General features: G+C 46.4%; 1 protein-coding gene across 3 annotated transcripts in view; it reads left to right on the top strand.

The window, feature by feature from the left end:
- Positions 1-1547: 1547 nt before the first annotated feature.
- Positions 1548-13071, top strand: part of NTNG1 (netrin G1) — an 800162-nt gene continuing 788638 nt past the window's right edge. For all 3 annotated transcript variants that reach the window (XM_085602246.1, XM_085602244.1, XM_085602247.1), the window contains exons 1-2: positions 1548-2373; positions 10955-11721. In XM_085602246.1, the coding sequence (XP_085458372.1) occupies positions 11476-11721 (246 nt within the window). In that variant the 5' untranslated portion in view covers positions 1548-2373; positions 10955-11475. The remainder of the gene's footprint in view (positions 2374-10954; positions 11722-13071) is intronic.

Below are 13071 nucleotides of genomic sequence, written 5' to 3'. Positions count from 1 at the left end.
GCTCACAAATGGCAAAAAAAAATTGGAATTTTGTGCTTAAAGGTCATTTGCCACGTGTTATTCCACATGTTCAGGAGCATACTTGTGTTTCAGCGACCAGGATGTACGCAATACTAGGGCGTGCCAACAAGAGAATAGCTGTGCACGGGTCCCTTCTTGGTCTGTCACTGAAGCCGGGTCTGCCATCACCGCTGGAGCCACCTCTGGCTGGGGAGCGGTTCGCCCCTACGTCAGAGGCTCTCTCAGTTCGAGACAGGGCATACATGCAGTGACATTTTTCAGCATGTGTTGCCTTGTTAGGACATTAGTTGCTTGGAACGTGTTGCTTCCACACAACAAGGACATTTCTATACTCTTTGCCTGCACATGTAGCATAGAGACTGGGGGAGAAAGACAAAATACTGTGTTAAACATAAAAAATGTCTCTAAATGTCCATCCTGGAAAGGAAAGGCGTGCACATACGACTTATCGCAGAGTCACAAAGACCCCAAGAACTGCTTGTGGCCGTGCCCTATGTTCCCCTCGAGTAGGCATACGGTGTCAGAGTAGGGGCTTCGCCCCTACCCTCGCCATGCCCTGTCTAGTTCTGAATCAGTCAGTGCTGCAGGCGTATGTCCCCCCCCCCCCCCCTCCTCCTTCAGCAGACATTGGGGTGAGGGGCATGGCGAGGGGATGAAAGGAAACGGTAAAGGAAGTTGCGCTGCAGACCCAGCCCTTCCACACCTGGGGGGAGGCGGTGCAACTTAGTGCAACCCCACGAGGAAGCCAGAGCCCTTGCAGGGTCCGCAGGCAACCTGCGCCGAGGGCAGACAGTGTGTACTGCACAGTGGCACGGGGAGGGAGGCAGAGACACCCCGGGGAGGGTAAAGCTGCATGGAAGTTCAGAGACAGCCATGGAGCTTGGGAGGGCATAGGGCACCTACCGTGGAGGGCAATAGCTCAGAGAAAAGAGAATTCGCTGACCTTGGGCAGAAGCATGATTAGAAGTGCAAAGGCAGTTCGCATAGAGCAGAATCACCTCGGGGGCACCAGGGGCAGCTCTAGAAGTAAAAGGCGAGCTCACGGAGGCAGAGACTTGCAGAGGAAGTGAACAACAGGGTTGACTTTCAATGAGACCTAGTACAGCGTGAAGCTGTTTGCGAGCCCATCTCTGCTGCCCTGGGACTAACAGCCTTTTGCCCGAAACACATCACCACTGCTGACCCTGCTCTCCTGCCCTTCCTTCGATACTGCCTCAGACTGTGTCCTCATCTCTTCTCTTAGCGCCTCCGTACCCCCGGGTTTAGAGCCTGTAGGCGCGTGCAGTGAGGTTGATCACCCTGCCAGGCACGCAAGGGGAAAGGCTGGTGGTGGTGTAGGGGCTCCCGGAGGGAAGCCCGCACGGGGCCACGGCGAGGTGGTTGGCAGGCTGTATCCCGAGCCCTGCTCCCGGTTGGAGCACAGAGCTGCCTGCGCGGCTCCCCGGGGGCGTGCGGTGCGGGGCGGAGCCATCCGATGACCCTGGCGGCTTTGGGGAAGTCAGAGGAGGAGGAGGAGGGGCAGCGGGCTGTGCCGGGACACTGCGCGCTCACTGCCTGTCCTGCTGACTCCCGCACCTGTCACGGCCGCTGATCGCTCGGATCCGGAGAGATCCCCGCCCTCGGTCCAGGCGGCGCTTCTTTAGGAGACAGAGGGACGCTGGCCTGAGGTGCTCATGGAACCCGGAGCGGTTGAGGCCATCACTCACTAACTCCTCGGATCCAAGGCGCAAGTTTTGTGAGCGGCGGCCGGATCCCTGCTGCCCGGGTCTGTAGTGTGTGCTGGGCGCAGAGAGGGAGCCTCCGCCCGAATCCCCGCCAGGGGACCAGTGGGGAGGGAGCGTTTGACAACTGCAGCCCCCGCCAAGGGACCTGAGGAGAGGGAGAGCCCATCACCTGCAGCCCCCGACGGAAGATCAGGGGCGACGGAGTGCCAGCACCTGCAGCCCCCGCTTTGGGACCAGAAGAGAGAGAACACCTGCTGTCTCCTCCGCCCCGTCCCCTCCCCTCGGCCAGGGGACCAGTGGTGAGCAAGCGTCCGGCACCAGCATCTCTTCTCCTGCCAGGGTACCAAGCGCACGGCACCTACAGCCGCCGCCTTGGGATAAGAGGACAAGAAGCGCCCGGATCCTGCCAACTCCACAAGGGCACCAGTGGTAAGGGAGCGCCCCGCACCTGCAGCCCCGCCTGAGGACTGGAGGAGAGAGAGTGCTCCATCCCTGGACCAGTTCAAAGGGAGTCCCAGCACCTACATCATCCACCCAGGTCGGACCTCAGAGACAGACCCATGTGACCATCAGTTATGAGGGCACAGCCCCTCCAGCGAGACCTGCTATCCGGAAAGAGGTGTTGAGAGTAAGTAGAACCCCCCCCCCCCCTTATCCCCCCACTCCACACGTTCTCATTATACACCCCCAATACCAGACAACCCCAGCGCCCTTATCCCCCCCTCCCCCCCCCCACTCCACACGTTCTCATTATACACCCCCGGTACCGGACAACCCCAGAACCCAGCCAGAGTCTGAGCAGATGAGGGGGTGGGGGTGCGATGTGCAGGTGGGGCTTCCCTGAACCAGGAACCCATGTGGAACACATACTTGTATGGGGGACACCGCTGCGACTATTGTTGTAAAGGAAGAAGAGCAGCGCAGTGAAGAATAGCTGACAAGTAATTTACCACAACTATCTGTGCCAATCACCCCCAGAGTATCGAGGTGGCCCTCAGCCCACCCACGTAAGGGTCTCCTCCCTCCAAGATAAACTTTCCAAGTACTGCTCTGGAGCAAACCGCAGGCATCTCATCTCGTGCCCTCCGGTGGGGGCTGTGGGGGAATGTCTGCCCGGCCCAGCATCCTTTCTTTTGACCACAGCAGACATATTATGGCTGAGCTGCCAGTCTGTCAGATTGAGATCTGTGCCTTCAGATGTGCGAGTTTCCCTTCCATTAATTAATTGATTGAAAGGTGGAATCGTGGCTATGAGAAGAAAGCGCGCCCCCTCCCGGCCAGAAGCTCCGCGACGCCACTTCTCTCACTCGCCTCCCTTAATTTTCCGGTGAATGTGGGGCCACACAAGGGGGGCTAACTGGTTCTTTGTCGGGACGGCGCTGGACACCCTGTCTCGAATTATGACATGCCCCTCTAACTACCCTCGGGCCTCCCGCGCACCCGCTGGACTGCCCTCCTCATTCATGCCCTGAACCCACCGAGGAGCGACATCTCTGCCCGTGGAACAGAGACAACAACTCTGCAAAGACAGACACGAGAGGGTCGTCCATTTCCTCACCCTGGATAGCAGGGGCCATGACGGCGCGTGTAGTGTTTCATGGAGGCATACCATGTGGGTTACATTAATTTCGGCATTGGTACCTCTCATCTCGCTCTCCCCAGTTTGCAGCCCTTCAAAGTACCCCTAACTATTTTAATTGAAAAGTCACGTGTCTGTAAATACATTGGACACCGCGTCATGGCCGAGTGATTTCAAGATCATACCATGTATTAAAGCCGGAGATGTCTGAGATCACTAATGCCGACTTTTGGCACCGAGAGAATGGAAGGAGGTAACGCCCCGAAGTCTATAGCGCTGGCGGTGACATGCAGACCCCGCCCCTTCATCCGAAGTTTGGTTTCCGTCTTTGGTCCCTGTCAGGTGATTACCTCGGAGCGGGGGCATTCATCGCTCCAAGTGTTTTTTGTAACCTATGTTGGGGGGAGGAGGGGGAGAGATGAAGTGGGAGTCTCTTCACACGTGTCCCCTCAGCAGCGGACTGGCTGCGCTCTTTCACAGACTGTTACAAGCCCACGTCCTGGGACAGCACACTGCATGCACATCCCAGGTGCCAGGCTCCAGCAGAAAAGTTGCATGATGGCTTGCTATTAAAAGCGTCACTCTGTAAAGACTGAATCGCTGTCCAGAGCGTGCAAACATCTGTCGTTCTGCAAGATGTCATTGTAGTACACGCGCAGCCCAACCATGAGAGTTCTGGTGAACCGCGCGCAGCAGCGCAGGTGCATGCCAAGGAATGCACGAGAGTGAGACTGTTCTTGCAGCACGAGGGCAGATCGGATGCTGGCCTCGCGCAAATGCAATGCATTATCTGCATTATTAATGCGCGCGGGATTCAGGTGGCACGCGGAACGTACCAATCACGCGATGCATTCGGTCCCTGCCTCTGCCACACTGTGCAATCCGACAGTTTGCCGAGATTTATGTCCCACGGACTGGTTAATGTGTATGGTTATTAGCAGCTCTGCTGCAGGAATAAGGCCAAGCATTCCGTGCTGCAAATGAGCTGCATCCAGGGGCGTGTGGACGAGCCAGACCGAGGGGCTCTGGGGGCTACAGCAAAGGAGGTCAAGGTTGTGCGAAGTGCTACCTGTGGCGATAAATGGCACATGATGTATGATTGGCTGCAGAGCCCGAGAGTGGTCCAGCTGTGTTCTGGGCTACATTAGTGGGCACTGCCCAAGTGTGATGTACGTTGGCACATCTGTGCCAGGCACACACACGGGTCCGGCCTGGAGTCCTCTGTGAGCGGAAGCTCCCATTTGAGACACCGTCTGAAGGCGATTCTTATGTCTGGCAAACCCGTGCCTTCAAAATGCTGGACTTTTTGCGCGTAACGACCCAGGGACCTCACTGAACTTCTCATATTCATTTCTGTTGACTGCGCAGAGAATTAGTTAGCCTAGAAGTGCCATAAATTAGAACCAATTTGATCAGGAGGTGAATCCCAAAGCCACTAAGCGCCTGTCCCCGTCCTGTGTGCCGGAGTTGTGCTAGGTTGAACGCGGGCTGTCAGGGGAGGGATGTCCCTGCACCCGTCTCAGGTTTGCCCCCTACCCTTGGAATGTACAGCGATTTTATTCTCCTGGGTAAAGCAGGTGCAAGGTGGAATCTGCTGTCTCTGAGACCCGCGCGTGCCACCTCACACACATTTGCAAAGTGCGCACCGCCCCTCAGGAACCCGCTGCACTCCAGCTATTTGAGTACATATAAATACCACCACAAACGACCCTCTTAGGTGACGCACATGTTATCCATTTGCTAAGAATCACATCTGAAAAGAACTGAACCTGTGATGTCCAGCATATTTCAATGTATCAAGGCCACAATGCATTTTGTTAAAATAACATTCATTCCTATGTCATGTAGTACAGTAAACATGTTTTTCACAGCAAGTTCCCTTCCAGTGATTTTACAGCTGTGCTGCGTTTTCTTTGAAAATCCATTTCCTATTTACATGGATGATGCTTTTAATTTGTTATATTTTTTATGTCACATGAGCCCATTAAGTGACTATGCTATCCTATAATGGTTGTTTATAGAATGTGCACTTTTTCGTGCATACATTTGCTCAGTCGTCTTTGGCACGTCATACCAACTGTAATGTTTTACTTATGGAGATATGTCTATGCCAGCCCAATTAAAACAGCGTCTTCCTCAAATTCCTATTGAAAGTTGTGCTATAATTAGAGAATATGCATGATCCCACATCTTCAATACCATGTATGACAATAACCAGAAGCATGCTGATTGTGACAGTGTCCCCATGGACGTCACACATTGAATTTCTGACTCAGAAGTGCTTCAATTTCATGTTAATCATAACTAGAAGGATAATCCTTAAATAGATTTCTTTCAAAATATCAGTTCCTTTGTTTCTCTGCATTCCACTAAATACACTTCCTTGAAAGTATCTGAGTTGGGAACCTTTTGCTCTCCGGTTAGGAGGTGTCAATAAACTGAAAGTGCCAACAAATGTCTTGCTGAAAAAAAAAAATCCTACCGTTAGACCTGCAGGTTTGACAACTTAAAAAACAAACATTGGTACCAAATGCGTACACTGCAATGATCCTGCTTGCCTTTGGGGTGTTCTTTTAACATAGCAATTAAAATGAATACAACCAAAAATATGTTCCCTTATTTCTTCTCATATTTTCATGTAGTTGCCATGTGCACACTAAAAAAAATGCCGGAGCCAGTAGATATAGATTTATGGATGGTACAAGCCGTTCCCTACACACATATAATTTATACAAAAGGCCCTGAGTTCCTCGTTAGTGTAAATGCCTCTTGTCTCCAGAGTTCACTGCAGAATAATGTCTCGGAAGCAGAGTTCGGTGAGGGCGTTGCTAGATCATGCAGCTAGAGTAAACGTGTCTGCTCCCATGGTACCCTGAGACAAGCGCCGTCCTTTTGTTCTTTGTGTCTTTTTAAAGGAAGAGATTAAAGATAAAAAGGAGTAGGTTAACAAAGCACCAGAGGGAATGAGGCACCATTCTGAAACAAATTCTATACCACGAGCCTGGCGGTATTAAAAAGTCTCCTGACCTGTAGCAAATTATACTTAAAGCTCGTTGGTCAATATCTCTTCCGTTGTCAATGGAAGCGCATTAAATGGAGATTCTGCAGACAAACTCAGATCTGCTCTATCGGTCCTTGCCAAAGCCTGACATTCTTAATACATTAGTAATACGTCTGTAATTTAATGGAAAACTATTAATCACATCTGGTTATGAGCCAGAAATGTAACCTGTAATTGGCTGCTTTTTGACAGCACAGCTCTACCTATGCCTGATATTCCGCTGTCTTGCGCGCTCCACACCTTTTCCTTGTGCTTGCACCAAACTCATCAAATAATCTAATCTGTAATCCTGTATAATGGCCACCATTATTGCTCTGATTTAGGGAATGGCTTTACTGTGACTGACTATATGCGTTAAGATGACACTTGGACTCGCATTTATTTTCAATTTCTCCTCTGTCGCGGATGTCTGTGCATGCATAGCACTGAGACACGACTAACACTGAATTTATTGATTTGAAATTATAAGTGGGGCGGCAATTATGGGCAACTGAGATATAAAAATAGCTGGGCAGAAAGGAATAGAGGATTGATTTGAACCCCAAACTTAAAACTGCAGATATTAAATCAGAGGGACAAACATGTGCACCTAGGGTTGTCGCGTTGAGGTTTCTTGAAAGCTGTTCAATGCTACCATTAGTCCTCAGAATTTTTTTATTGCTAAAACTGTTATTGGAGGCTTCTCATTATTCATTGCCTCTGTACAACTAATTAGTGAAAGGTCTGCATGCATATCTTCTATGATGCAAGGGGTCCCTTTAGTCTAATATACTTGTCGCCTTACATTTGTACTCCTTACCACTTACCTGCCAGCAGTTCAAAGGCTCATGGGGTCTTATGAAAACTGAGCTTGTTCACTGAGAGGTTTTGCAGGCCATATATTATGGGCTGAAAAGTATTTTTACTGGCTAACCACTACTTAATAATGACACATTTTCAAAATAAATAAAGCCCCAAATAATGGAAATGCACTAACATTTAGTAGGATTCCCAAACTACGGACGGGAGCTACACGGGTATCTGAATATGCAATCCTATTTCATGACCTTTATTAAGACTTTTTATTCCCTTATATGCTTTACTTCTGTGATAATGAATGTTGCTAAGGTTTGGTATTTCTATTTTTTTTTGGGGGGGGAGACATTATGAAATGTTTTAAGTTGCTTAATTTGAGTTATTGATAGATGCCTCTGACCTTCAGTCAGAGCCAAAGACTATTAAATCCGCGTTTAGTCGTGAACTCCCTCCCTGCGGCGTGGGATATCACGGCATCCCATGAAATGGTCTGGATTATCGTTTGAGTTAATACGTTCCTCGTCAGTCCCATGCCATCTTTATGGGATTTAAACATCTTATGCTGTAGAGAAATCTGTGCTATACCAGTTGCATAAAGCTTGCCGTATACCTCTGTCTAGACGCTAGTGCTGGGATGCCTTCGGGTAGCTATGCGCGCTCTACAAAAGATAATAATAATAATAATAATAATACACCACAATCTCACTGTTGTTGATTACACATACGTATTGCGACAGTTTTGCAGCTGGCTGGTCTGTATTCAGATCATCGTGGCGAGGCAATCCGAGTTTTCAGCACATTTCCTAATGCAAACTATTGCCGCCTGTCCTATAATAGCATTTTGTGAATTGAATATGATGAGAATGGCAATTGCATCCATAAAGCAATTATTATAAACGACTTTGCTATGGAAACACAATCCAACCATCTGTTGGCATTTCACAGTATCTTTGGCTTCACAGAGTTGAAGGCCAGACAATATTTACATACAGTGAACTATGCAGAGATTGTCCCCACATCAAGGAATTAGCATGTTGTGGAAAGAGGTTTCATAAGGGCGTGATTGTGAAACTGACTGACTTACCGATAGCCAAGGAGGAGAAGGCTCAGCAGTCAGATAGTTGGAAGTTAAGCCTTCTCCGAGAAGCATTGTGTTAATCCACCTCAGTTATTTCATTCTATGAGTGATCACTAGTGCTGGATTACGGATGAATTAATAAATGCACCCATCTATATCCGTCATAAGGGAGGTGCTTCAATTTAGAGCGTAATTCAGTGGAATTGCAAATGTCCAGTTTGTAGTTTACAGATGTTCCAGACCCACTCGTATACATTCCGTACACGCTATAGTTTCTTCAAAAGGAGGAGGGCGTGACCTTGTTAGGGCTCAGTGGGAAGCATGGACTTGCAACAGGGGAATGCAGGCAATCTATAGCAATCCTTACAGACAATAAGAACTGTGTCTGCTAGCCTGTTTGACACAGGGTGCATTTTCCACAATGTGTACTCAGCCCATCCTTTTGAATTACAAACTAGTTAACTGTGGAATTGATGTTTTATATTTGCAATCTCATGAGTTTAGCTCTTTTTAGACCTAGCTGGAATTCTAATAAAGTTTGTAATAAACTGTCTTTAATGTACGATGCACATTTTTAAGTGCTGTAAAAAGTTACAGTAAAAGTTGAGTGACCCATTCTTGTCATTGTTATATAATTACCCAATCAGCCTAGGGTGACACCGAAGTCTGCGATTTAAGTAAAGACTGAAAGAAATACTTTGATTTAAAAATTGAAACATTTCCAGCCGAGGTGCTATTTATTTATTTAGACCTTGTAAATGCTTACAAGCAATTATATATTTCGTACTTTTATACTCATTACTAAAAACGGTATTGCTTGTTTGGGTTAAATGATAATTGCTATTAGCCAACCCAGTAGCCACCCTTCTATCAATTGCATGGTTATTTATTCCTGGATTTGAACTTGAAACGAGCAGGTTAAAAACCATTTTCTGCAGCAGCATTAAAAACACTGAATTATCATACAAGCTAGTCTTAAAATCCAATAAGAGAAAAGTAAAAATGTTGAAATGTATAAGATCCGTCTGTAATTGGAAAGGGAAGAGGTTAAAGTAGACGCCGGCATAATGAACGAACACATTTAATCAAGTTCACATTTCATGAAGTTTCATGACATTGTCGCTCATTTGCTCCCCATTTAGGCTACAGCTGACAGATTTTTAAACCAGGCAGTAACTGCAAAATTTTTCGACCATTGAAAAAAAAATGAATGAGCGGACATTACAAAGAGCCCAGAAGGAGGTTAATTTAGGAGCAGATGATCCTGTTCTGGGAGGCAGCCAGTGTTGCAGTTGCAATCTAGGCATTCAAAGGGGAAGAGAAAGATGAAACCAAATTTGGACTCTGTATCTCTAGAGCATGAACACCTCAAAGGGAGGTGCATCTAACTTCAAATGTCTATATCTGAAACTGACTATTGTTCCGGTAGAGACGATAATGCGTATGAATCCACTGGTCAGACAGACAACTGCAGCATTTTAGGCGCAGTAAAGTTTGTTAACAAAGGCCGACATTAAAATGCAGAAAGCTGCAAATCGCAATCTAAAAGTTCATTAAGTCTATTGAAGAATTATGAATATTGCCATATAGGCATAAAAATCACCGAATGGAGGATATTCACCGACTTCGTATAATGAGATAATGATAAAAGCTGAATAATTGACGTTCAAGTCTGGGAAAGGGAAGACCAGAGCAATGAAATCTCCAATTTCCAAATTGTCACGTAGCGCGTTGTTTCTTGCTAATACACTTGAGATACACTGGAACCATAATTGTTAAGGAGGGAATATTTCCCTCTGTGAATGATTGCAATATCTCAATCACCTAATTGGAATTGATTATTTCTGAGTGCCACCAAATACTCATGAAGCTGAAAACTAAGAAGCGTAAATTTGAAAGGACCTCTGTTGAGCACCTCAACCCCTCTTAATTTGGCATTGCATTTTGTAATTAAGAAAACATTGACACGTGCCACCCAAATATGTTTTTAGGCCCAGCAATAATAATTTCCGTGAAAATGGCTTATCGCCACGAGGGGGCCTAGATAAGGTCCTTGCAAGTTTCTTGCATTGTGCTCGTAAAAGCAAGAACCAAAATGATGCAGCTCTCATGGTTCATTATTGTGATGAATGTTGGACTCTATAAGGTCCTCTGTTTCTCCAGCTGTATTCAAATTTATTGTCCCTTGGTATTACAAAAATGAATATACTGCTCAATAGCCCTTAAAAAATGTGTAAATAAATATATGATGAACTATTGCATTTTACTGTCACTACCACCCTATTGAGACATGTGCTCTGTGGCCTCATGATACAACATGGGTGCTTGACTTGACTGACTAGTATTTGTCGCCTGCTGCTGCTTCTCAAAAAGTATTAAGTGTGCAGGGTTAAACTCACTTAAGACCCAGTGGAGTCTCATATATGTTCATAATTGAGCTTGGACTAACCAGGGAATGGTTCAGTAACTGAGCTTCAGAAACTCCCTGGATGGGGACAAGAGTTAAATACTCTTCTGGAACAATCTCCATGGTTGAGAAACATCAAACGTTGCCAAAGTACTCATGAAGAAGTGTTCACCCAATTACACCAATTTTCAGCAAGCACAACAAAGCCATCGCAAAATGTGAACATGTTGCACTTTTTGTTGTGTGTTGATGCGTGGAAAATAGATCCTCTTCTTTTGTTTCCAAAAAGGTGCCTGTGCTGGAAGAAAAGATTGACTGATTGATGGGACATTGATGACTGCGCTGTAGACACTCATCCTCTTGCTTCTGAAACTGATTCATCAGCAGGCCTGACCATCCCTCGTGAGCCGGCAGTGGAGAGCTGCGCAGGGTTATCCGCAGTACAACAGAAGATCCACCGCTTTGGAACATTACTATCTGCTCCAGGACATCTCTTGTGAAAAGCTCTTATCCAATAGATGTAACCAATGACCGAGCATCAGCCTGAAGCCGTTTTCAGAGGAGGTCACTTGATTATGGACGGTGACTACAAACGTCGTCAATTTCCTAGAAAACACACTGTGAGCTCAAAATTCTTATTTGACTGCTGAAGCCTATTTTTTGTAATAAAATACATATATCTATAAATCACATATATATATATAAATATATATATATATATATATATATTTATCGCTCTCCAGATTGTATAGGAGAAGACTGGATGTGACATTTGGTGTTTCTGCTAAGAGGATTTCAACGGATTTAGAGATGTATTTATCAAGCTTGCTGTCACTTCAAGCCCTTTGGGTTACTATATCTTCAGGAATGCAGCATTACCCGTCAGAATACGCGCATTATGATGTGTGCAAGACTCTGATGAAATCAGATGAGGGAATAGTCTGGGAATATATGGCCTGCCAGCCAGAATCCACGGATATGACCAAGTACCTGAAAGTAAGGTTGGAGCCCCCTGACAGCACCTGTGGGGAAATGCCAGAGAAATTCTGTGCAATGGTAAGCACATTTCTTTTCTATATCTAAGGCAATGCATGGAAAGCTTTTGCGTAACACTGTTTGTGCAAGTGAAATATATTTTAACATCCTTAGTAGAAATCGTTGTAGAGTGCCCACGGAATAATATGGAATTATAATGCTTCCTGTACATTTTATAATTGGCTGAGAATTAACATAGAAACTATAGCACATTTGAAGATCCAGGTGCAATGTAAAAATAAGAGGTTGATATTGTGGCCTGAAAATTCACAGGATGCAGTGATATTGTTAAAGATGTTAATGTATATGTTGTTTATGGATAGATGCACTGTATAGCACTCACTGAAAACTCAATCGCCTCTGGCCACTTCCAACAGGTGGGCTCCACAATAATCTGTAAGCCACACGGAGCAGAAACAGGCCAGGACAAATGGGTCTTCATTGCTTCACAGAAAGTGAAAAGGGAGGGAGCCTGGCAGGGCTGCTGTGGAATGACTTTCCAAAAGCGAATTGCAGGAGTGCAGACAGTGCTTAATTGATAAAAGAATATAAATACAGGGTCCAGAGTCTTTCTTTGGAAGCTGCTGCTAGTGCTGTCAAATGTCCTGGTTGTCGATACCAAGGCGACCCAGTTTTGACTCCACCTCATGTCTCTTTCTTCCACCACCTTACACTTCGTGCCTTTACATCCCACTCTTGTAGATTCTGTTTCATCCTAACTTTCTCCCTTTGTCACTGGTTTGATATTTTTCTCTACATCTGTTCTTCTTCCTTTCTCTCTTTTGACCAACGTCCCTGCCTTAAAAAATAATTTCGGTGCTGGTTGTATCAAAGCACCTGCACAAATTAAGCATGGGATTCAACAGCATATCTATCTGACTTTTAATTAATGGTTAAAATGACTGAAAGGCTGAGGTGTCATGGCTGCCGGTGCCAGCGAGTTCAGATAACACACAGAGAGCGCTGCGTCATGCCCTAGTATAGCAGACAGAGGGTTGTAGCAGAGGCTGTGGCCTGTGCAGGGAGCCAATGGATGATTCACAACAAGCATACCACAAACAGTCAATGGCTTTGAAAGCTGAAGGAGCAGCCTAGCTGCAGTGCACTGCACTCTTTGCAAGTGTTCATACTGAAAGGCAGGTGGCACACTCCTGCCACTGCTGTCTGATTTCTCGTTGAACCAGAGGTGCAAGAATTTGATGTTGGTAAATGGAGGATCTCACAGAGGATCCCGCGTCTCGTGCTCAGAGCCTCACCTCCTGGCACTCCCGGATTGTTATTATTTTTTAGAGGTTAGTAGGAAAACCAAAGAAGGTGGGGAGCAACATGTGCTATTTCACACGTGGTGCCCTGGACTTTGTGATTTTTGTC

Source organism: Triturus cristatus, chromosome 4_2 (genome assembly GCF_964204655.1).
Source record: "Triturus cristatus chromosome 4_2, aTriCri1.1, whole genome shotgun sequence".
NCBI lineage: Eukaryota > Metazoa > Chordata > Amphibia > Caudata > Salamandridae > Triturus > Triturus cristatus.
Note: the sequence above shows the minus strand (reverse complement) of the source record. Positions and strands in the feature narration are given on the sequence as shown.